Source organism: Emydura macquarii, unplaced genomic scaffold (genome assembly GCF_026122565.2).
Source record: "Emydura macquarii macquarii isolate MOO-44397 ecotype Brisbane River unplaced genomic scaffold, CSIRO-AGI_Emac_v2 contig_2292, whole genome shotgun sequence".
Taxonomy (NCBI): domain Eukaryota; kingdom Metazoa; phylum Chordata; order Testudines; family Chelidae; genus Emydura; species Emydura macquarii.
Window position 1 is genome coordinate 1,852,464 of NW_027132429.1, and position 26,537 is coordinate 1,879,000.

Genomic DNA, 26,537 nt, shown 5'->3' on the forward strand with positions numbered 1-26,537 from the left:
GAAACCCACAACTTAACCTAGAGATCCCAGGGCGCAGAGATCCCCAGCTTTCCTGCAAAGTTCCCCATGGAACCAGAGGACACAAGGATGAAATTAACATCAATTCAGGCAGGCCGAAGCTGGGATGTCTCCCTTTTCCTCTGCTGAGCTGTACTAAACCAGGGAGTTTCTCAGGAGAGTGAAGGAGGGAGAGGGGGAGAGAAGCAGGCAGGAGAGGGGGCATTGGTCTGTCTTTCTGCATTCGAGAATGTTACCCTGCCCCAGAGATATTGGATCAACCTCATCCCGGGTGTTACTACCCCATTGGCAACAGGGCTGGGATAGGCCAAAGAAGAGCGTGGTTCTCCGAAATGGGAAAGAAAAAAGAGAAGAGAAGAGAAGTTAATGAATAGCTACATTTCCTTCCAACCCTCCTAAAATTCTGCTGCCCCCAGGGCTCTGGCCCCTCTCACTCCCCTGCCCCCAGTCAGTGGCTGTAGCTGAGTGCCTGCCTGGTGCTGAAATGTGCTGCGCTAGCACCACGTCCTCTCCTCTCTGCACAGATCCTGCTGAAATGTATGTTTCAACCCCCACGGCAATAATTTGGCAAGAACTCAAGTTCCTGCACAAGCACTGGCTGGTACTCAGGCTCCCGGGGAGGAGATGGAACCGGCCACCGGTGCCAAATGTGTGGCAGCTCCATGACCTGCACTACAGGCCTCCGGAAATGGGACCGAGACTGCCCCGTGGCCATCTCCTTCCTCATGATGTCACGGGGGAGGCTTTCTCGCTCCAAAGCCAGAGCCGCTTCCAAAGCACGGGGAGGCTGATCAGCTGCCCCGTGCTGTTTAGGATTCAAACACACCGCACCTCTGATCTGCAGACCTCCAAGTGAGTCGCTAACCGTCAGCATCGCTGCCCTCTACAGTGGGGTCAGCATCATTATCCCCACTCGACAGAGAAGGGAAGAAACTCACCCCCGAGTTCATACAAAGCTTTACTAAGAACAAAACCCCAGGGCCTTGGCTCCCATTTCCACACCTCTAATCACCAGACCAAACTTCTCTACATCCAAGTACACTCCCAATCCCCGCTGCTCTCAGCCCCAGAACACCCAGCGCCAGGAATTGAGCCCAGAGGTCCTGCCCCCCAGCCCCTTGCTCTCCCCACTGCCAGTTACCACTGCCTTCCTGCAGGCAGAGGGGAATTTCCAGGCTCTGATTAACAAGGCCTCCTTCTTCAGAGTTACACTCTGGGGAAGAAAGTGGCCTCTTTATTAGGCCTCAAAAAGGAATGGAAAATACAAGGTCTCTGATCAGCTGGGGAACACGCTAAGTGACCCAGGGCTAGTCGCAGGCTTTCTGGATGTTGCTGAGTGAATACGGCGGGCGAGGGAAGGGAAGTGAATCCACTTCTATCTCCCAAAGAAGAGGTCTATTAACATCAAAGCCAGGGGGTCGTGCACAGGCCTGCTGCTGCTTCTACTCCACTGAAAGGTTCTTATCGAGAAAGGGAGAGAGGGGGAGGAGATGGAGGAAGGGCAGAGCTGGAGGAGAGATGGATAGACAGACAGATGCTTTAAAAGGGGCTCCCAAAGGGGGAGCACATCCCTGTCACAGTCCCTTTCATCGCTGCTGCATGGGAGGTCTGGGGGCTTCCAGGGAAAAGGGGCACAGCTTAGCTGCCTCGGAAGTGGCTGTTGTGATCTGGGCAGGAAAGGCCGTGTCACACCCTGCGCTTTGGGTTGTGGGAGCAGGTTTGTTTCCTGCTCACCCTCCTTTGGTTAAGGGGCAGCTGAGCTCATGAAGGCAGCCCGGCTGTGAGGACAGCCGTGGCAGCTGATCTGAGTGGCATTAAGCCCTCGCACTCTGGCTCTGTGCCCCACCCTTCCCTCCCCCCGCACACACACTTGTAATTGGCAAGACAATTTCTGTTGCTTTTCTCTGGCACTGCAGCTTCTGAGCTCGTGGGAGCTGAATCCATACCTCCTCCAGCTCCGAGGAGGGAGAGGAGCAGCCAGGCCCTATCACACCGCGTTCAGCACATGGGCTCTGGGAGCTGAGAACATGGGACACGCACTTGAACCATGTCATTACTGCAATTGCACATTTGTGGGCAGAAGGTTTTTTAACCAGTTTGCTCAGCAATTATTTCAGTTCTGGTCCGATGACAGAGAACGCATCCCAGGGGGCTTATCAAGCAACTGCCCCTAGCCCCAGCTCCTCAGCCACTGCCTGCCTTCCCCAGGGTACGGCAACACTTCCATCCTCAAATAACACCACTCGCCGGCTGGGCTACCGTGGGCCCTCAGACTGACTCTAGCCAAGTTAACTCTGCAGGGAAGACGTCCCCTCAGCCGCACCTCCCTGCCCGGCCTCTATTCTGTTTCTCCACCCAACTTCCCCAGTGCCAGAGCCTTCTCTTTGGCAGCTCCCACTGCCTGGTACAGCCAACCTGTCTATCCAGTCTCAGTGCAAGAGCCGTCCCCTCTGCAGCTCCTGCTCTCTGCATCCCCTTTTCTCTCTCTCTCACTCGCTCTGCATCTCATTAGCTCTTCATCAAATTGAAAATCGCAGCTGATAAAATATCTCTTTCCTTTCTTGCCTGTGCCCCTGAATTCCACTCTCTGTGTTTCTGGCCTTACAGATGCCAGAACTTAGTCACCATACAATGTCTCTGCACCATGGGTGGGTCACTTACTTCAGATCATTACATAAAAGATAACAATTTACATTTGTATAACATCTTGCTTCTCAAAGCACTTTCCAGACCATGGCCAGATCCCCAGACGCGGCAAATTGGCAGAGCTGCTTTTAAGTCAATGGAGCTATTCTGATTTACACCAGCTGGTGAGCTGTTCCTATACACGCAGGAAGCAGTTCACCCAGCATTGGCATGCAGCCACCTCTGGGATGGGATGCAGCGCCTTTTTCACAGCTGCACAGCAATACTGCACAGAGACCATCTCCCCAGCACTGAGATGCAGCCACCTCTAGGGTGGGGTGGGACAGCTGTTTAACCGTTGCACAGCAGTGCTGCAGAGAGATGACCTGCCTAGCAGTTGCTTGATAAGCCCCCTGGGATGCGTTCTCTGTCATCGGACCAGAACTGAGACACCTCTGAGATATGTAACACAGAAATGCTAGGTAATAATTTAGGTCAGAAAATCAAAAAGAATCCCATGCACAACTGAAACAACATGGGAATTTCAGGGGCAGGGTAATCTCCCCAAAAGCGCAAAACACCAGAGATAACACCCTCGCCTGTTCTAGGGGAGGTAAGTGCCAAGGGACCATCAGTGGCCGTGAGGAGTGAGGACCGTGGATTTACATCTCATCCAAAAGGCAGAATCCCAGCACCAGCCCTTAATGAAACAGGAAAACCATCAGCACTTGGGTTTACCTTGGAGGTTTCCCATCCGCATACTGTCTAGACCCAACTCTGCTTAGGTTGCAGACCACACGGGACTGGGCAGCAGCCTTTGTCTGTTGGCCTATTTCCCACCTCTGGGTGTTCGCGAGGCTGGTACGACTGCTGCTGCCTATGATAAGAACAGTTCGTTCTATCTCCTCCAAGGCTGGGCTGAGGCTCCAAGTGGAGGGGGTCATGAAGAGATTTAATCAGTGGCAAGAGGGTACGACAGAGGGAAATATCTGCCTTCTGGAGGAGTGAGGAAGTGGCCAGCCCTGGCTGCGTGAAGCCATAGGAGTGGCTTTCCTTGGGGTGTATGGACTGCAGAGGATGATGCTGTACAAAACTTGGCTGCAGTCGGCTGTTGCAGGGGAATCACCAGCTTTACCGAGAGCTTCCGAGCAGTGTGTGAGGGGAGAGGAAACGAGAGGATGGGGGAAAGAGCTGGCGAAGAGAAAGAGGCAGAAGGAGAGAGACGCTAGAGAAAGAAAAAAGAGCTGAGCGGGGGAGCAGACGACTGAGCGAGGGAATGGAGGGAGCAGGAGAGAGAATGGAAGCAGGGCTGGAAGAGGCGGATGGAAAGCAAGGAAGGAGACAGCGGAAGGAGGAGAGAGGGAAGTTGGGGAAAGAGGAAGCAGGCTCAGCCCTGTGGCTGCTCGTTGCAGAGGAAAAGCCCCTGCCAGCTCACGTGTGATGCCTACAACTGTCTCCCTCTCATTAATTTCACTATCAAACGAGCTGCAGCATCACAGCCTGGATTCCTTCGTGATGAAATATTTAACTAGGAGGAACCCAGCCGAGATCAAAGATCCTCGTTTACAGCGGGACCCCGGGGAGAGTTACACAGAGGCCGCTGCTGGGATTAACCAGAGGGCACGCACCTCCGCAGCGCAAAGAAAAACCCAACCATGCCATCTGGGCACCTGCGGGTCAGGGGTTAATGGCAGGAGACTCCTGGCTTTGTCTTCCAGCAGAGCGGGAGGGGGCAGAGCCACCAATGTATTCAGGCCTGCTGCTGTCTCAGTACCCTGGCAAGAGGTCCAGATACCATGGTGATGGGCACCAGAGAGAGAGATAAACAGGTCAGGCTCACGTTAAGCAGACGCTGGAATAAGAGCTGGCCCCAGATCCCAGGGAACGTTCCAATGTGTCTGCAGCAGGGAGACGAGGAGACGTATGGATCAGGGAGAGTGAGAGAAGAACAGCCTGACACTGTGTCAGAGTTAGCTTATCCTCCCACTGGTGCTGGGCACAGGCAAAGAGAGCAGGACAGTGACAAGAGACAATCCCCACCCCAGGTGAGGCAGGGGAAGGGGCAGCGACAGCCCCTCCGCCCCCCATCCCAGTGCCACACAACACGCAGCTACAATGAAAGCCAATTTCCGCTCCCTTTTCCCTATGGGCTAGCTTGGGAATCACCCCATAGCTTTGCCTCGTGAACATCTGTTATTCCCTGGGCACACGGGGTTGACCCCCTCCTCCTGAACCCCAAAGATCAGAGATGCTTTCCAGTGTGCTTTGAAACTGAGACTCAAAACTACCCCCAAAGAGACCTGTCCCTCCCACGCCTCTGCATTGCGTGTCTCTCTCTCCTGGCTGCCAGCCCTTCCCCTTTTATGAGAAGCACCCCATGCGGAAACACATAAACCTGACGGCCACTTGAAAAGAGAATAAAGGAGGGAAATGGTGTCCCAGACCACTGGTCCTGAGGGGCTGTTTATTCTTCACCCCTGATCGCACACAGAACAAATGGACCTTTGTCATGACGGGGTTTGTAGGTTTGGCAGCGGGGGGATGCGTGTAGCATAGCCTCTCCTAAACTAAAGAGAGCCTCTCAAGAGGAAAGTCACGTCCTCACAAATAAAACATCCTTCTCTGTGTGGCTAACACCCTGCAAGGCGGCTGGTGTTGGGAGAATCTGCACACTCCCATTCGCTTGTTACTGAACCTGCATGTTTCTCAGCTCAGGACTGCCAGTTTCACTATGTGCCTCTTTCGTCAGTTTCAGGCTCTGGTTCTCCTGCACTAGTGCCAGGCTGCTGGGGCCTGAGATCAGAAGGGAAGAAACGCGAAGGTTTATAAGCGTGAGCAAAGTCAGCCGAAGCCAAAGTGAGTCATTCCATTGACTTCAGTGGGCTTTGACTCGGGGCCTGAATAAATGCTTGTCACTGAAACATCACAAAAAAATATTAATGGAAACATCTCTAAGAGTAAATTAATAATAATTAACAAGAACCAGCACGCGTTCCCTCCTCTCACACCTCAACAGACTCTCCCGTCTAGAGCTTAACGTTATTTCGCAAGGATAGAATGACAAGCCAGGAATGCTGACTCCCAGTCTAGCCACTAGACCCGCTCTCCTCCACCAGAGGTGGGAAGAGAACCCTGTCTTCCAAGCCCCTCCTGCCCCAATCACGAGCCAAGCCTTCCTCTAGAACCAGAAGAGAAGCCAGGGGTCTTGACATCCCACACTCAGTTCTAACCACTAGTCCACACTCTCACCACTTCTGCTGTGGCTGCTGAAGGGGGCAGCAAGATGTTCTAGCTGGAAACAGGTTTGTTTATTTATTTGTATTTATTCTGATTCCCTAAAACGTGCCAAACCTGGAGCTCTAGGTCTACAAAGAAATTCTGCCACTAAAACAGCCGGAGAAAAGGGTTACAAATGGAGGCCACAGTCCAAACTAAACAACTCTGCAAATAATCGCCTATCCAACCATGCTCCCTGACACTCAACCCTCGGGGAACAGTGCAACCGGATGGGGTGCGGGGGGGGGAACCAATTCAAACTAACTGCAAAACTGAGGAGTCCTCAGTGCGAACACCCATCCACACAGCTGACTCCAGCTTAAACCAGAGCTCCAGCACTTCAGCTGACCACAGTGAGATCACACAAAGAGAGAAGGAAGTGTGGGGAACTGGGCTCACGAGGGGAGGAAGGATCAGCAGCTGTTGGTGGAAATCGGGCTGTTTTGAGGTCAACGGGCTATAAGAGCTAATGCTCCTTCGAGGCGGCTGCATGGACACAGCTCCGCAGATGGAAGGCACCACAAAGTACAAAGGATTAATTATTCATTGCTATTACAGGGAAGTTGATTCACCCATGAACGTGGCATGAGGACACAGGCCAGTTGGGTCATTCGTGCAGAGCACCTTCCCGTCAGTGAGAGAGAGAGACACACACACACACCCACAAACAAGAAGGCAGAGAGAGAGAGGATATCTGCACCCCAGGCACCTGCGGGGGGGGGGAGGCGGGGAGTCCTTTTGTTCTTCCCCCATAAGAAGTCACCATGGCAGCTCTCTTGTCTTGGAAGCACAACACAGAGGGCTTGTTTGACAGCAAGATGAATATGCTGGCCAGGGCAATGATCCTTTTATTAGAAACACAGATCAGGGCTTAAATATTCAACCAACCACTAGCAAATATACCAACAGGAATAATCCCACAGAAGATGGATTAGATAGGACAGGACCTCTCTTTGGAGACTGTGAACCTGAATCTCCTCTCACACCCGGTTTTACCCCATGTTATTCCACTGGTTTCAGTGGGATTACTCCTGATTTACACCAGTGTAAATGAGAGGGCAGTTAGACCCCCTGATTGTGTTATATGTAAAAATGCCAGGCCAGCGTTCGTGTTGGCTTCAAGACGACCTCTTCTGTTTGTCTAGCACCTTGGATCTCCAAGTGCTCACACAGGGATCACTCAGCCACCTCAGGGGTGAGACGCAGCAGCTGTTTAACAGCCATGCAGAACACTGACGTTTGAGACAGGACGTGAAAAACCCTACTGCATTGTGAAGAATTAGGATTGAGTGAGTGAGCAGTTCTCATCAAATTCCAGTTTTGCATTTTGTTTATTGTCTATGTACGGGGTGTGTCAAGCCCCAGTCACAGTGTCAGACCCTGGAGAGACACATCATGAGACAGTCCCTGCTCCAAAGATGTTACAGGGTAACATTTACAAAAGCACCTAAGTGACTTTGGAAAACAGGAATTCCCGTTCACGGAAACTTTCGAGGTTTCAGAAATTGTTTTCCTTCTATATCAGGACAAAACTGAGACTTTCCAAACTTTTAATGAAAAGCCATAGAGAAAGTGGCTCATTTCCATCACTAGTCCTGCGGTTAGAAGGCCCATGTGGGATGGAGGAGACAAAGGTTCAAGTCCCTAGTCTGTCTGATTTGGAGCAGGACTCAGAATTTAGATCTCCCACACGACTGCCCTAACCCCAGGGCTGTACAGTCAGTCTCTCTCAATGAGCATTTAATTATTTATACGCAGAACAGCTCCAACAGGAGAGACTTAAAGGGACGGGTTCAGAGCTGTGACTTGAAGCTGGCTCTCCCACTTCCCAGCCAAGTATCCTAACCACGGGCTCTGAGATGGTGCTTTCATTTTGTCCAATGTGCTCCCACAAAATCTTTTGATGAACTGGCATTTTCCAGTGGAAAAGCCTTCCATTGAAGAACTCCAGCTACCTCCAGTTAGGAGCCACAGGCCCTGATTTTAAAAGGTATTTAGCTTTTGCTCTGCTCGGCATTGCAAAGCCCAAGTGATTTGGAGAGCTAAGTCCTATCTTCAAAAGTGACAAGCACTTATGCTCCTACATCCCATTGACTTGCAAAGAGACTTCGGCAGTTAAGTGCCCAAACCATTTCTGAAAATGGGTCTTAGGCTCCTAAATCCTTCAGGTGCTTTTGAAATTTTGCTCAGTCTATAGATTATGACATTTTATTTTAACTGGCATATCAACCAACCCCAATGTGGGCTAATCCCAAATCAACTTCATTTTGGAAATCAAAGTGGTTAAAAATAAAGTGCTAAAAATGCCTCGGACCAATTTGTGCAAAGGTGTAAAATTTAATGACAGTCAATCCTTTAGGAAAATCAAAAACCACTCCCCAGGCAAGGCCCTGGCTCAGTGAATGAATGTTTATGGTTATATTTCAGACCAGAAGTGGAACTGACCCAGATTTTACTCTAGCAGAACAGATGGCTCCACTAGTTTAACAACCAGATGCATGGGTCATCAGCAGCAACTTGAACCTACAACGATCAGACTTGCAGCAAAGGCTGCTGCTACTTGAGCTAAGGGAGTAGTACCATTAGCTAGTGGCAGTAGTAGGCTGTTATCTTCTAAAGAGGACATGACACAAACTTGGCTAATTTATTTGCACTAGGATTAAATGGAATGCTTTTTGCTTTGCTTTTTAATCCATTTTATTGTCCACAAACAAATGGCTGATCAATGTCTGCAACCTCCTTGTCCCATGTCCTACCATGTGACCAGAAATCTAGACATACCTGTGAACGACCCTCGTTAACTACCAGAGGGAGCTACAGAAACCTACACCCACTCACTACAGGCATGGAAACACTTCACTACACAAACAAAACCAAGGCACCTACAAATGCATCAGCCCCTACAACCACTAATGTGTTACTGAAATCCATATGTACATATGCTTTCCTCTTCCTTTCATCCAAACTCCAGTGTATGTTCCTGAATTTCACACACACGCACACACACAGAGTCTTCCCCCTACTGACTACAGTCATTTATTAGAGAAATCTATAGAAATGCAAATTCTCAACCCACAAGGTGTAACCAAAAGCTGTGCACCGGTACTCAGCTATCACCATATTTATCAGAAATGTACCCCACCCAAATACACACCCTCACATCGCACAATTACCCCGGTGTACTCAACAGCTGCCATACAGTCACACGACAGGTACAGCAACACACCTATGGAGCTGCACACACACTATGCCCTTCACAATTACACACCCAAAAAGGAAGCTAATGGGGTCACCTACGACATATGCACAGGGAGCTCTCAGCCTGCCCCCCAGAGGCTCACCTTCTTTAAAAAGAGTGAAAGGAAACGTGAAATAAAGATTTTTATAACCACCGTATCGCTAGGAGCAACCGATGAACAAAACTCCAGGCTAGAGGGCAGCTGGGGTAAACGTGGGCCTGATGTCAATGGTGAAGCTGAGAGGTGTGCACAGAGACCACCTGTGCACCAGGAGATTACACCTTGACACAAAGAGTCTGTCTACACTGCAGTTAGACACCCGCAGCTGGCCCGGGCTCATGGGTTCAAGCTTAGGTGCTGTTTAATTGCAGTGTAGACATTTGGGCTCAGGCTGCAACCTGCACTCTGGGACCCTCCGACTTTGCAGAGTTGATCAGCCCAAGCCGGAATATCCACACTGCAGTTAAACAGCCCCTTAGCTCAAGGCAGCTGGTGCAGACTAGCTGCGGTTCTTAATTGCAGTGCAGACATGCCCAGAGACACCAACCAGGGAATGCCTCACACAGACACAGGCACCCAAACACACACGTGCACAGACGGACATATACACACACACACACACAGGAGAAAATACACCTACACACAGACACACCCACCCACCAGGAAGTGTGTGCACACGCCCACACTCCACACACCATGACACAGACACACAAACCCCGTGCAACCTAGTGCCACGCTTTCTAAAGAGATCAGTTCCCAGCAGCTCCCATTGAGACTAGAGAACACACACACACAACAACAACAGGAGCGGCGTGGGGGGGAGGGGCTGGACTGGTTTGAAAATCTGGCCCCAGTTGTGGGTACTGAGTCTCTGACCCGCAGACACAAAAATAAACAGCCGGGAATTCACTGGATGCCACGTAGAGTGAAGCAAGCTGGGACAGCAGGTCTGATTTTCAGAGGTCTATGACAGACCTGTTCCCAGAGTCACCACTGCACCACCCCGATGGCTCTTTTCATGGTGCAAGATCTTTGATGGTCAGATATTCCTGTGGTATCATTGTACCTTAGGTTTTGCTGCATTCCCAATCTGTGGCCTTTGGTCTAACAGAAAAGGAAATATGTCTGTGGAGGAAAACCCTCATATTCCTACAGAGGAAAACTCACACAGCCCCAGACATGGGAACATCCCATACACCTAGACATGGAAAAATCCCATATACACACGCCCAGTACAGCTACAGACAGAAACTGACCCAGCCTCAGTCCCAGACATGGATACACCCAATACACGTAGGCCTGGAAACACACATTCCTAGACACAGAAACACCTCCTAAACAGACATGGAAACACTCTATATAGATACACACACCCCAATGCAGCTAAAGAGAGATACACACATGCCTTAGGCACCTAGACATGGGAACACAAAATCCTAAACACATTCACACCCCATGCACCTACACACAGAGACACCTCAAACACTGAGACACACACATAAGCCTCATGTATAACACACACATACATCATACACCTGCATACAGACTGCACACAGCCTTTCACATAACTCCTTCTGTTATAACCCTGTCCCAAAGACAGACAGACAGACAAAGGGGCAAGGTGGAGGCTATTTTTCCCAATGTAAGAGGCTGGGCAGTCATTCAACTTCCCACACCCGGCACTACATGTCACACATGTCCACACGTGCAAGCATCCCAGGATGGCCAACCAAGAGATGCCAGGCGCTAATTAACCAGAGTGAGTAATCAGCTCATTAGGAAAGTGCTCTGAGATCCCTGAGAGAGGCAGAAGAGAAAGGGCACTTGGCCTGGAAGCGGCCACGTTAACTGCCCTCTGTCTGGTGCCCCAGTAAGGAGCCAGGTCCCTCATCACCCTCTGCCTGATCCCGCAGAGTCAGTGCTGACTTCAAGACCGGGGCCAAAGAAATTAACGCAGATCAGCGACCCAAAGGGATATAGCACATGGAATTCAAGATCTCCCCTGAAGGCAGTTGGCAAGCAAGACATTTATACAAACTTAGCATCTCATGCAATGGATACCCTGAACTTTAGAAACAAAATATGCTTGAGAAAAAAGCAACAAAACTTGTCTCAAGAGACCACTCAGAGGGGTGACAGAAAGCACAGGAGATGGGATCCCGCCACCCACGAGTAATGCTCCCGACAGCAAAGCCACCCTGGTGTGAGGGGAGTATATTTGGGGCAGGTTCTGCAGTCAGGATGGCGGCGTGTGGCCAACCTGCAGGCTATGTACTTGTCTGGCCCTGCTCACCGTTTTATCTGACGTTACAGACATTAATGAACTTATCCTCATAGTCCTCACCCCCTGTGAAGTAGGGGAACATTTTTATCTCCCTTTTACACATGGGGAAACTGAGGCAGAGAGAAGGGAAAATTGGCTTGACCAAGGTCATTTAGGAAGTCTGTGGCAGAACCAGGAATCAAACCCAGATCTCCTGAGTCACAGTCCAGCGTCTTATGATTATTTATACCAAAGTAGCAATTACAGATCCCAGTCGGGTTTCAAGGTCCCGCTGTGCTAGACATTGTACAGGCAAAATGGAGAGCGGGTCCCTGCCACTAAGAACTTGCAATCTACATACAAGATAAGAGACAGCAACTGGATGCAGCAAACCAATGGCGGGAACACAATTTCATTCTGTTTGTTCGACACTTGGCCCAGTGGGGATCCTGGTCCATGACTACGGCGCCTAGGCGCTACCGTAATAATCATGGTAATACAAGGAGACACTTGTTATTAGCACAATAAGCAGCAGTTACAGCAAACCAGCCCCGTAGCCATTGCTTTGCCTTAGCCCTACCTCACCAGCCTTCAGTCCATATTACAGACTCTATTACGCTAGGTGACAAGTGAATTAAAGGAGCAGAACCTAAGGGCTAGTCCTGACCTGACTCACACACTGAGATTGCTCAGGTCAGGGCAGAATTTCTCTCTTGACCTTTATGTAGCATTTTTATGCTTTGCCAACCTTAACCAGTCAATTCTGACGACACCTCCTGGGAGGCTGATCTGTATCGTTATTTACCCATTTTACAAATAGGAAAACTGAGGCACAGGGAGATCAAGGGCCAGAATTTCAAACCTCTCTCTCTTCCATTGCAGCAACAAAATAAGAGGCTACATTTTCTAAAGTGCTCGGGGTGTCCAGGTCTTCTGAAAAGATGGCTGACAGCGTTCTGCTAGTGGGCGGGCAGCTCTCTTCCAAGCCTAGAACCCAGGAGTCCTGATTTCTAACTGGATGCTCAGACCACTCGACCATACACCAGTCTGTAGGAAGCAGAGGGGGCCCTAAACTAGAATCTTTTTTCTCAAGCTTCCAAGTTGTTGGAGGATCTGCAAAAAAGAAGCCCAAGCCTGGACCTAACCCCTATCACCACCCCATCCAAGCGCCTCCCCAATCTCTCATGCATTTATGCTGACAGTGCCCCAAGAGGTACGGCCGCGCTTTTATCCCCCATTGTACACATGGAGAAATGAGGTGCAGCGAGGCTAAAGCCCAGATATATTTAGGCTCTTCTGAAATAAATGGGAGCTGGCTGCGTAAATAGCTTTGAGATGTGCACCTAAGTGACTTGCCCAAGATCGCACATGAGGCTTGTGACAACACAGAGACTTGGCCCCACTCTCTCAAACCCCTCGTTGAGGGGGCCCTAGCCACTGCATCAGCCTTCCTCGTTCCACAATGCCATGAAGTCTCCGCAGAACCCACAGCAGAACCAGCCCATCCGGTTTTGCCAAATCCAAACCAGAATCACCCCAGTTCTGCTCACATGTGAATATTCAGGGAAATAGACACACATCACGGAATTGGCCCATCTTCAAGAGATACAAAGTACTGTGGATCACTGAGCCCAGGCAAACTCACAGCTCCTCTGGAAGGAAAGGCTCCTTCCTTCACACAAGGGTTTGCGGTGCCAGCACGCTAACCGTGACTGACACTCGCTCACTCGCACTGCAGGGACTGGAACATCTGCGGTGAGGCAATGTTCGACGACTGGAGACTCGTGTGAACACAATGACCCGGAGTGAGTTTGTTACCTTCAAACCACACATACACAAAAAGAAAAAGGAGAGAGAGGGCCATCGAGGGAAAAGCGTGTCGGGGAAAGGGACACAGCCCTGATAGCTTCATTGCAACGCAAACTCTAGAGCAGCAAAGCAAACAGGGGCACTGAGAGCCGGTTTGTAAAAGAATCCTGCTCCCGTATACAGGGGAAAGCAGAGGAGTGAGTGGACTAGTGACAACAATGTGGCATCCCAGGCCCTGCTGCTCTCTGTGTGGCTGGAGCAGGTGGCTGCATTTCCTGTTTATCCTGGAGAGAAAGGGGTAGCCAGAGATGGTAAGCTCTCTCCTCTCCACGGCACAGGTAACTTTTAAACACTGAAGCTACATCTGACTCCCGTATCTTCTAGTTTGGAGAAAGAGACAACAGCGCAGGCTGCTCCTGATGGAACCCGAGGCCCCATGAACTGCACCTGCTTCAAGAAAAAGCTGCACCCCCAACACTTATATCAGCCTTGTTGTCAGACTTAGTGGCCATCTGTGCAAACCAGGACCCAGTGAATGATTCTGCATCAATAATAACAACCCTTTGTTCTCCCTTGCACCTGCAGCCTGAGGATCTCAAAGCCCTTTGCAAATACAAAAGATGTAAGCCACCTTGGAAGGGAGAGAGGAAAGGGTTAGGGTCATGCAATGAGACCGTCCTAGAGTTGGGAACAGAAACCAAGGCTTTAACCACTGACCACTGACACCACCAGCTCACTGACCCATCACAAGAGGCCAGGAGTCCTGCTTTCCAGACCCCGCCTTCATCATCTAAACACTTGCCCAAAGAACTATGACATTTTGACTCACCATTTCCTAATGTAACTGCTGGAGCAGACTCCTCCTCAGAGCTAGGGCCAGAACCCATGAGTCTTGTCAGCCGTTCTTTGCTCTAACTGGTAGGTAACACTTCCTCCCAGAGAGGAATACAACTCAGCACACCTGGCTCTTGGCTCCTTACAATAACGCTTCCTCTGGAGCAGAAAAGAGGTCCTGATTTCTAGATCTAACTGCTAGAGAACACTGTCCTCCTTGCAGGGGCGAACTTCAGGACTCCCACCTCCTAGCCCTCTGCTTTAACCACTAACCAATGCTGGAAATTGGCACTTTCACAGAATCATAGAAGATGCGGGTTGGAAGGGACCTCTGGAGCTCATTTAGTCCAACCCCCTGCTCAAAGCAGGGTCAACCCCAACTCAATCATCCCAGCCAGGGCTTTGTCAAGCCAGGCCTTAAAAACCTCTGAGGATGGAGATTCCACCACCTCCCTAGGTAACCCATTCCAGTGCTTCACCACTCGCCTAGGGAAAAAGTTTTTCCTATTATCCAGCCTAGACACTCCCCCCCACTGCAACTTGAGACCGTTGCTCCTTGTTCTGTCATCTACCACCACTGAGGTCAGCCTAGCTCCATCCTACCTGGAACCCCCCTTCAGGTAGTTGAAGGCTGCTTTCAAATCCCCCCTCACTCTTCTCTCCTGTGGACTACATACGCCTAGTTCCCTCAGTCTCTCCTCATAAGTCATGTGCTCCAGCCCCTAATTATTATTTTCGTTGCCCTCTGCTGGACTCTCTCCAATTTGTCCCATCCTTCCCTTCCTGCAGTAGGAGGCCCAAACCTGGACACAATAGTTTCGAGGCCAGCTGTTTTGACTGAATTTTCAACAGAGATTTCAGGCTCCCTGGAAGCCAGCAAGAGAGCAAAACTGCAGCAGGGGCAAGAGGCTGTGATCCTCACTTGGGCTGGAACGGATGGCATGCCCTTGCTGAGTCTTATCCGATGCTGTGGTAATTGCAAACCTGAGCCCCTCGTTCAGAGCTGTAACAGCAGCCTGCAGATGCTCCCTATCCCATGACCTTATAAACATCGCCCCTGCTAAATCTGGGGCTGCCACTGGCTGTCCTTCCACCAGCAGATGGGACAGTCCCTGGTGGCTCTTCCTGATCAGGGATCTGGGGGGGGAGGGGAGGAGGTGTTAATTTTTGCAATCAGGGAAAACTCTAGAGGCAGGTAATTCTAGGCACTGTTTGCCTCAGCAGAAAGCAGCCTCTGAGAGGACTGTATACAGCTAGCAAGAGCCAGGTATTTTTGCAATGTCTTTGAGGCCCCACCTCCTGCTGTTGCTGGGAAGGACAAAGCTGCACCCTCTCCCAGGAAGTCATGAGTGAGGGGGTGAATTCAATCTATTGGCAGAGCGCTGCTGCCTCACCAGGCGTGGAGGGTGGCCCACCCACATCTTAAGAGCTGCTGCCCAAGGATGGATCACTGGCTTGGGGGCCAATTCTTCCCCTTTTAGGAAGGCTCCTTTGAGAATGATGGTGCCCTCTTCACATCTCTTCCCTACTGGAGTAGCATGATGGTGTGGGAGCCCGCAGAAAATGCCAGGGATAGAGTGAGCTTGAGCGGAGAGACAACATCACAGAGAGCGTCTTTAATGATCATTTCCAGCTCCTCCTAGCCGCACATCTCGAATGAGGTCAGTACAATCATCCCTGTTTTACTGATGGGGAAACTGAGGCACGGGGAGGGGAAAGGTCATTCACCAAGTCATTCACCTCCACATGTGTATGTGGCAGCCACCACCTTGCCCAACATACCAGGGACTGAGCCAGTGCTCTTCAGAGCTAAAAGCCTGAGTTTCAATAGCTTGAGCTAAAACTCCTTCCCTGGGGCTGTAACACTCCTGTTTCCTGGGCAGTGAGCACACGGCACGCAATGGCCAGCGGGTTACATCTACACACATCCAATGAGGCACGACAGTTTAACACACAACCTCCTCCCCGCCTGCCTTTTCCAACCAAACTTCGGGCAAGGGATTTCCCCTCCTTTCACATACAGCACATCACGGCTTGCAATATTTCTGCTAAGGTATGCCACACTCTGCCCTCTGCCTCAGCAGCCGTTCCCCCTCTCTGGATACATCACCCCAGGTAACAATGAGCTAGGGTAATCTGACATTAGTCAGAGTCATTCATGCTGGCTCTGGGGCAAATCCATGCCCTGGTGTAATCCTGTTGAAATGCCCACCGTGAATTTAAAAGAACAAAAACAAGTTACAGCCTTGCTGAGCCCCCCTGGTCAAGAATGGTGAGTTAGGCATCAAAAAAACCATGAGATCTTTAAAAAGAATAGTCATTGGTTCTTTACCTTTGCTTTCTGGTGACTGACCTGTAGGAGCCACATTTCCAAGCTTTTCTCCATGACCAGGAGAACCAGAAACGTGCTTCGTTTAAAAATCAAAAACTGAGATTCTTATGTAATCCTGGAACCTCAGGAGCTGGGGCTTAAAGAAAAACACCAGATATCATAAGGGTGTTGGCAACACTGGATTTATCCCCAGCTAGCCACAAACATCCCAGTTCCATTGGCCAGACAGATTCTGCATGGGCCTGATTCTCCAATCACTAGCAGTGGTCTAACCCCCCACCCCCAAGACCCTGTGATGCCAAGGTTTTTAATGCTGTGAAAGCGGTGTGCATGGGATCTAAATTAGACCATCTATCTTTATTTATTTTGGACATTTATTTATCTACCTGGGGCTAGATTCTGATCTCAGCTGGTGATAAATCTGGAGTCTACCCCATAGACTTGAAGGGAGTGCTTCCAGCTACATACTAATGTAAATGAAATCAGAGTCAGGAACGCCTGAGCAGTACATGCTTGTTAAAATCATACCCAAAAAGGACAAAGTATCAGCCTCAGCCATGAACACTGTCTGCTCAGATTGGGGCATGGACACCGATTCTGTCAAAACAAAAGCATTTGCATCATTTCATTTGTTTTGTAATTCTAATGGAAGTGGTTATTAAAAATAAACATTCCTATTTTGCACCCCAAACTTTAGGGTACAGCGTGAACCAGGAAAACTGCAAAGCAACACTGAGCTCGCTCTTTTCCAAAGCTGGTGAAATATCCAGAAAACTGGCAGCTGGTATAAAAACAGTGACAACGACATTGGGGGCCAGATCCTCAGTTGCTGTAAAACAGCATAACTCCAACAGTCATCATTCTGTTCAGTTTAATAATCTCCGACGTTAGTAACACAATGAAGGACAATTTTTGTTGATTCAGTTCTATGCGGCCTGAATCACAGGTGCCCTGCACCTTCAGTAATCAAATACAGAAATGCAAAGGGAGTGCAAAATGGGTGTAAACAGCTATCTCATCGGCAGGTATGCTAGCATTTTGCACTTGTTTTGCCCTGGGACCAGGGTGAATCAGGCTAGATGCACTTTTACACCTGGGCAACATGGATGTAAAACACCATTGTGATGGGATAACATTTTGCGCTCACTTTGTACCTGTGTAAATGATGCAAGCTGTGGGGCAGAGGAGAATCAGACCCGTGATTCTTTCTAAGCTGACTGTGCAACCAGAGGAACCAAAAGACAGTGGGAATTTTACAGCTGCAATGGGTGGGGGAGGGATGAATGTTTGTAATGTGTAAGAGCTGCCTCACAGACCCCGGTATTCAAGAGCTAAGAATTTGGGCTGTGCTTTTGCTGACCTCCAGCCCTTACTCAGACAAGTGGTCTGGCTGATTCCAAAGAGCCAGGGGACTATGAACAAGCCCCTTGGTTTGAATGCTGGAGGAACGGAGGCCTGGAGTTCTCGCTGAAAGGTGGAGTTCTCGCCCCCCTGTAGGTCCAACAAGACTGAGGTTTGTCTAGCTTCAGGGCATGGCCTTTGTACTCAGGCTAGTTCTGTGGGAGATCAGTGGTAGGGCCTGTGAGTGCTGCAGGAGTTCAGCTTAACTAATAGTGGTCATTAGGTTGGCGTGAGGCTTAATCATCCCTGATTTCTAGAGCCCTGCAAATCTGTGGATAACCACTTTATATCCACAGATATCCACATCTGCATTCATGGATGCGGATTCCATGGAGCATTTCTGCGGATTGCAGATGGATGCAGATCCAAATTTTATATCTAAAGCCCTGCAAATCTGTGGATATAGCCACTTTATATCTGCGGGTCGGATGTGGATACACATTTTGTGTCCGTGCAGGGCTCTACTGATTTCAATGGAATGACACCAGAGACAGATCCATCCCTCTACCTCAATCTAGCTTTTAGAACCGTAAGCAGACAGCTACACACAGATGCACACTGCATGGTAGTATATGTTCCTAGGCTGCGATCTTCCAGGATACATTTTAGCCAGGAACAATTTTGTTTATGGCTGAGTTCTAAGCCTTTGGAAAACCAGGTCCTAACAGGAAATCTTGACGCAAACTTCATAAGAAGCAGCGTTCACAGGCTGAGACTCTACCAGGCAACACATACACAGGCTCCAATCTCTCCTCAAGGATCTACCTCGGTTGCAACGCCTCTACCAAGCCAGCCCATGGACAGAGGCTAGCTGAAGGGGGAGATGGGCTCAGCTTACATTATTTGTATTTTAAAAATTAACCACGCAAATGTGCCTAACGTTTACAGATGTGAGTCCATTCCTCTCCCGTACCCTTTATTTGTCCCTAGTCTTCTTAGCCAGTTGGTTCCTCTGGGCAGTGACTGTGCACTCCTATGGTTTTGTACAGCACCCTGTGTAATGGGACCCCAATTCTGACTGGGGTCTTTGGGGGCTACTGCGATGTACACATGAAATGCTAACACCACACACATGCACGCGCACACACTGCAATGGATCCTGGAATCATTCACTGTCTGAGCTTTTCCAAAGTGAAGGCCTACGTTCAAAGACCGTGAAGTCAAGGGAGACTTTCCATTGACCTGAGTGGGCTCTGAATTCAGGTCTCTTTCCAAACTCATTTGAAAAACTTGCCCAATAAATTACCAGCCCATAAACGAAGCCAACTAGCCAGGGTGAAAAAAACTGTGCCAGGAAACCCACTCCCCCTCAGAGCCACCCCCACTGTAATTCAAAGCAATAAATCAGCTGCACGCTGCTGACTGTACTTCATTGTAACGGATCGGCAATCAACTTTCTACTTATCGATCTTACTTGTACTACAGCTGAGCCTAAAGGCCTCCAGCAAGACTTGAGCCTCCCCGAGCGAGGCACTTTATGCTGAAGGAGTACAACCCCGTCCCTCCTCCGAGAAGGTTACATAGCCCACTGGCGAGGGTGTATGACAGCCTACAGCACTGCCTTGGTGCCTATTCCCCAGGGGAGAGAAACGTGTTACGGCCCCAGCTGAGTTGCAGTAGCTTATACTTTTCGCTCTGGAGGTCCCTCGTTCAGTTCCCTGGTGCGTCAGCTAAGATGGAGCCCAACACGCTTACGATCTAAGGCCCCGATCCCGCAAACACTAACACACGGGTTTAACTTTACTACCAGGAGTGGTCCCAATAGTAAAGTTACGCATGCATGCGTCTGCGGCATCAGGGCCTAAATAGACAAAGAATGGGAGAAGGAAAGCATCACCCCCATTTTACAGCTGGTGAAACGGAGGCCAAGAACAATGAAGAAACTTGTCCATGGTCAACTTTTTCTGAGCCATGGCCAGCACTTTAAACACAAGGCCACTCTTCTCTACTGGAGTGTTAATACGTGTTTTAAAATGTACCTTAACTGCCAGGACAGGACAACAAACAGGAAACACTCTTTGTTGACAGTTAGTTCAGGTAGTTCAGCAGCACTGGTGGAATAATTTCATCACTGAAGGATATTTGATCAGCTACAGACCACCAAAACCAAGGGTCTGTGAACCAATCCCAATGAAATCTATTAAACAATATTCCTGGCGAATATTATTCATCCAGTTCTGCAGATACCACTGCTCCATCAGGATTTTTGTACCATCTTTCCCTCCCTGCCTTCACGCCAATTTTTCTTTCCAGCAGAGATCTTAGTGTGTCTTCTCCTGAGTTGTCTTCAATTTCTTTCTCCTCTTTTCCTTCTCACTTCTTCCCCTACTGTTTCTCTCTATTTCTCTTTCCCTATATTTTGTTCTTCTCCTTTTATATTTTCTCTCTCTCTTTCTAGCTCCCACTTTTCTCGTCCCAAGGTCACCCACTCTCTCAGACACACTTTGTTTATTATTATTATTTGGACTGCAATAGCACCTAATAGCTCCAGTCATATCCCAGGACCCCAGTGTGCTGGGTACTGTACATTATTTATTAGGTGTATTATGGTAGCCACTAGGAATCCATCATGGACCAAGACCCAATTGTGCTGGGTGCTGTACAGACACAGAACAAAAGAGAATAATTCCAGTCTAAGTACACCATACTTCTCTCTTCTCACCTATTCCATTCATCTCTCCCGCTTTCTCACTCACCCAGCCCCAGAGTCACCCATTCACCCATGCAGAAGGGTTGGAAATGTGATTAGATGCCTGACAGCCAGAGAAGTGAATCTACTAATCACAGACCAACCCTCCTTGCTGAATTGCTGTGAAAAGGAAAGGTTTTCCGGGATTCCTACCAGGGTGCATTTCTTGGATCTTACTCAGGGTCTCCATGTTTGGTATCAACCTCTAGCTAGTAGGTGTCTGCCTCCATCTCCCCACCACCTATTTGCTATTAGAAGGGAGGAATTCTTGCTGTTTTCTCATCTTTAGATCCTCCTGGCTGCTGCAAGAGTGTTACCCTTCCACAAACTCTGGGCCTGATTTTCCTCTCACTCTGGTTTAAATTAGCAATGACTCTCAGATAAAATCAGTGGAGTTACACTGGTGTAAGTGAGAGGAGAATCAGGCCCTCTATCTTTTTTCATTCTCCTCCCCTGGCATCAGTGCCTTCTCCCAGCTGTTCCTCAGAGCTTTCCCAAGCAGCAGCAGCGGATGGAAAATGACCAGATTCCTTTGAGTTTCATTTCTACCCACAGGATTTACAATATCAGAAGTGAAACTCACAAGACTCTTATCCAGTTTCCACACTGGAGAGCTCTGAGCAGCAGCAACAGAGGCACTGGTGCAGTCTCTGCAGACTAAGGAAAGCAGCAGACCATCAATTTACACTTAGTACAAAAATGCAATGCTTTCTTCCCTACCCTAAGGACAGGGCACTGTCTCTTAAATGAAACCTTAGATTCCGCAGAAGCTGAGGACACTCACCTGGGAAAGATTCCGGCCTGGTCTATACTGCCGGCGAAATTCGGCGGCAGTCGACGGGAGTTATGCAAGCTACACAGAGTAACTAGCATAACTCCCGTTGACTTCATAACGTCCGTTTAGTGTGCCATCTCCACTGCGCTGCGCCGATGGGAAATGCGTACCTGTCAATGCAGCGCTACGCTTTTTTTGGACGTGGTTTAAATAGATCGACTTCTAGATCGATTGAGCAGGTCTCCACTTCCGCTCAATCGATCTGGATAGATCGATCTGACGGTGGTGAATTTGCCATCATAAGTGTAGACATGGCCTCCTATTCACCTGGTGTAAGTGGATTTTTTAAACCCTGAATTTCGTAATATATGCATTACATGTATATTTTCAATAGACATCTAATTCATGCCAGGATTATTGCTTATAACAACAGGGGGCAGACATCCATTACAAGGGCCTAATTCAGCTGATTAAACATATACCAGTCAGTGACTTTCTGCACATCTGTACTGTGCACACACGGTGCATAATTTGTCCACTACACACCTCTTATTCTCTAAATTTAATGTCAGCTTCATAATACACTCAAATCCTGTTACATAGAACATTAACAAAAAGTGTTAATAGTAACTTAAAGATCTAATATAATTCCACCTTGCCCACGTAAATTCTCATTTAGGCACTAAACACCTGATCCTGATCTCACTTACTGCATGGTGAACCTGGAGTTACTCCATTTATTTCAATGCAATGCAGATTCACATCAGCATAACTGAGTTCTGAATCTCTCCCTCTGTCCTTGTTTTACCCAGCTATGATGAGGTACCGCTGCTCTTTGGAAGCAGGCTCAGCCTTGTCTAGTCATCTGTTCTAGGGGAACATCGGAACTGTAAAATCTAGGCACAAAAGAGGGTGAGTTCAGAAAGCTAGAGTTAGCCTCCAAATTTCCCACCTACTGTCAATTTCAGGCAGCTCCAAGACATTCTTTTAGCAGCCTTGTGCATTTCATTCCCCAGGGGTTTTAGGACTTTGCTGTGCTATGCTCAGATTCCCCATCTAGCCAAACGAGCAGTGGAGGGATCATACCGGTACACAATACATAATCTAATAATACAGAAGATGTGCTGAAATACCAAACAGGCTATTGATGCACACACACCAGGATGCTGCATATTAGGACAGTAAAAGTAAGCACTAGCAAACAGACTGTAGGGAACAATCCTGCACTGATCACCGGGAGTACGGCCTATATAGAACCTTTATCTAGCCATAACTTCTATGGTTCCTGACACAACACAGCAAAAAACCTGTCTTTTGATCAGTCCCCCAAATTCTCCCTGAGATGAAGGAAGATTTATGCACCAGAAAATTATAGGTTACAATAATTTGCATTTCTCACAAAGCCAGTGCCCCAAAAACAGTATGCAAAGAAGGAGCTTATCAGAGATCTACCCAACCATCCATCCTCCTGTTTCCTACAGCATTCATCAGCATAGTTTCTAAGCACTGCAGTGCACATGCTCAGTTAGCCAGCTAGCAGGGGGCGAATATCTAAACCGTTTCTAGTCGAAAAGAAGTATTTGCAGGGCTCAGGTATACATCAAGAATTGAGGGGCAGATTCTAATCTGAGTTGCAAAGGCATAATGCCACTGGATTGAAAAGAGCTGCTCCAGATTTACACTGGTGTAACAAAAATTAGAACCTGGCCCCAAAACTAGCTGCCATATTTCGGGGGGGGGAGAGGAGGGTTTAAACTAAGCTGAGGGGGAACACATGCATCTAGAAACTGCTCCTAAAAAGAGACTTTCTACTAAAAAAGCTTAAGGCCGTCCCATTTAGATAATTTTTCATTACACAATTTTAACATAAAGGCATCAGATGCCAACAACCTGTACATCAGATTTCAGGTGAATTTAACTCCCAGATAACTCACAATGCTTATATAGTGCTACCTTCTCCCATCCAGGCACCATCAAGCCATGGCAGCATCATGCTCACCACCTAAGCTATGAGCTTTCAACAGATGCAAGACCTTTATCAACCATATTCTGAAAGAAAATGTGCCTTTTAAAACGCCATGCCCTCCTCTGAGATACCCAGGGTGGCTTTCCTCAGCCATACATTGATGGGGTGGGGGTGGGGGGTTATGTGGTTTGCTGGCTTTCCCTCTAGGCAACAGTAAATAAGTAAATAATCACAACAGAGAATAAGGTATTTTACATACCCAAGTTGAAGCATCAGATGCAGAGGCAGCAATTGCTCAGTTTCTCCACCCAGCTGGGAAACACTTCCAATGGAAAGACTCCGCAGAAATGCCCAGAAGTGGCTCCTAATTCCACCCTCTCACCCCAGCCCTCCTCACTTGTGAAACTCATTGCACATCCAGGGGCAGACGAAAGGTGGCTGGGGCAATTCCTGGGCTAGTCTGCCAATGCAACGGGTGGTCCCAGTGCCTGATTCTGCAGCCAAATACATGGACATATCTGCCATCAGCTTCAATGGGAGCGACGCCCATGTAACAGAGGGAAGTGGTCCCTTCGTGCCCCTCGTCCTGGAATTCTGCATATAGGACTGCGTGGATAAAACACAGCAGCCAGACATGATAAATGTGGGGCAATATTATCTCTGAAGGCCAAATTCTGCTTTCAGTTACACCTGTTTAAAGCCAAAGTAACTCCACTGACTTTGATGGCGTGACTCTGGACTGACACTGGCGTAAGCGAGGGCAGAGTCCGGCCCTGTGTATAGAAAGGTCTAATTTCTGTGTAATGCAAACATGCACCATCCACCCATTGCTGTATCTGCTGAAAGGCTGTGGCCAGTACCAGTGAGGACCTAAGCTTTTTACCCTCCTATTACCCAAGATCCTGTCTCATGTCTCCACTGCTAGCAAGACCTCCACACACACCCGTCTCCATGCCTCTCCCTTCGGGCCGTACTTCGGCAGTGAGGACTCTATGCTGTCTGCTCCTCTTCTAGCAGGGAAGCAGCGTTAGAGACCACTGATCACTGATCCCCTTTCTCTGAACCAGCGAGAGGTTCGCTGGGGGACCCGTTTCTGTTTCTCCTGAACTGGCTCGCAGACCCTCACATAGATGGTAAAGACCCTGGCTCACTGCTTCCCCCCTCCACCCCACACTGGCTGGGCAGTGTTGCTGGGGAAAGCTCGACCCCCCCACTCTGCCTCCCACTGGAAGGTCCGTGGCCACAGGGGATGCTGGCACCTTCCCCTCTGACAGACCAGGTTGCAGGGGAAGTCCCAAGACCTCTGTCCACTAATTGACTTGCCACTGCCTGGAGTGGAGAGGCCAGACCGGGCTCTGCTTGCCCTGCCTGTTCTGCAATCCAAGCCCTGAGCCACTCACCCTGAGGAAAGGCTGTCTGACCATGAAATGCCCTGAGCCTCTTACCCTGAGGTGAGGGGATTGGCCAGGGTGTGCAACGCACGCTGCACCCTAGGGAAGAATGCACTCGGATACCTGGGTTGGGGGTGCGTAGGAGGGTGGGGATTGGGGTGCAGAGGTAGAGCGTACAGAGGTGAAGTTGTGCAGATGCAGGGAAGCAGGCAAGCTGGCTGGGGGTGGAGACGAATGAGCTTGGGTGAAGGTACATGGGTTAGGATGGAAGGCCCACATGGATGGGTTGGGGTGCAGATGCATTCAGAACATAGATGTCTGGGAGGGCGGGATGCCAGGATAAAGGGTGAATATGCCTGGGTGGCGTGCGTGAATGATGGGGTGCAGATGTGTGGGAGGTGGGGAGCATGCATGATGGGGTGCAGGTGCTTAGGCTGAAGAGGATTCATGGACTGGGGTGCAGAAGGTCAAGTGGGGAGATGCAGGAGGTGGGGGTGCAGCTGTATGGATGAGGGGATGCCTGTAAGGGTGCAGGTGCCTAGATGGCGGAAGGGGGGTGCAGATGAAAAGGTGGGGCGATGCATGAGTTAGGGGGTGGAGGAGGCATGGGTGGAGGAGGCAGATGCGGGGGGGGGCATGCCTGGGGGGACAGCGGCTCAGTGGGGTGCATGCATTAGAAGGTTCAGCTGCCTGGTCCTCAGGTGCATGCATCAAGGGGTGCAGATGCCTGGCTGGGGAGGGATGCCCGAGTTTGGGGGGCCCCCCACAGAAAGGATATGGCCATTCGGTGATCTTTTTGGCGTATTTCCTCACCACATTATCCTCGCTGAAGAGGAACAGGGACCGGTTGAGAGTCAGGCAGTTCTGCCGGACAGGGATGGGGTTGTAGAGAGCCATGGTACGGGCTCGCTGGGCCATCGACTGCTTGTACATCCTCTGGGCCCCGGGCGGTCCGCCCTGCCGGCTGCCCCCTGCACCCCGGCCGCCTCCACCGCCCGCCGCGCCCCCGGAGCCAGCTCCCCCGGAGCCTCCAGCCCCGTAGCGCGCCGGCACCTCGTCTCCGAAGCGAGCCATCCTGCAAAGAGCAAAGGGCCGGGGGTTACGATGCTGAGGATGCTGCTGGAGGACAGGAGCTGATCACATCCCATCGGCGGCGGCGGCGGCTTGCAGCAGAAGGAGGGGGCTGTTCCCGTTCAGGCAGGAGCACGGCCGGTGAAAGCACCAGAGACCCTGGCCATCCTTCTCTTCCCCAGTCCTCTCTCTCTCCTCCGCCTTCAGCAAAGGAACCGATGCGACCCACACACGCAGCCCACCTCCACCTCCCCTCCCCCCCCCCCAAAAAAAAAAATGTGCAATGAAAAAATGAATGCACCACCCTCAAAACATGGTGTTTGGCAATTAAAAATAATAACAGCTCATCGGTAAAACCACCGCCCCCGATTTCTTCCAATTCGAAAAAGATTCATTCACGAGCCGCCCCACGGAAAAAGAATTGCAAAAAAAAAAAAAAAAAAAAAAATTCAATGCACCTCCAGCCAAAAAAAAAAAAAAAAAAAAAAGCAATTTAAAAAATGATGCCTCACTACTAGCAAAGTAAATAAATAATTAAATACAAATAACTGCCATCAAATATAGCAAGTGCAGCAGCACCTCCTCCCTACCAAAATTCAATTAAAAACCCCTGAATGCACCAATTCCTCACGTCAAATCCAGGGGGTGGGAAATTGCACTAAAAATAAAATAAAATAGACCAGCAAATATATATTTGCAATGCCATGCAATTAAAAAATAAAAAAGGCAGCCCTCCCTCTGTCCGGTTTAGCTTTGCAAAAATCTTTGCACACCTGAAAACAAATGTACCCTAACATTTGTTTTTTAAAATCAGTGCATTCCCTCCACCCTCACCCCCAAAAATATTT

At 49.4% G+C, this 26,537-nt stretch overlaps 1 protein-coding gene across 1 annotated transcript in view; it reads right to left on the reverse strand.

Annotated features, from left to right (window-relative positions):
- The window catches only part of CACNA1A (calcium voltage-gated channel subunit alpha1 A), a 141,424-nt gene extending 115,731 nt beyond the window's left edge, over positions 1-25,693 (reverse strand). Inside the window, exon 1 of the mRNA XM_067560509.1 lies at positions 25,397-25,693. Coding sequence (XP_067416610.1) covers positions 25,397-25,692 — 296 coding nt within the window. The 5' untranslated portion in view covers position 25,693. The remainder of the gene's footprint in view (positions 1-25,396) is intronic.
- Between the last annotated feature and the right edge of the window lie 844 nt (positions 25,694-26,537).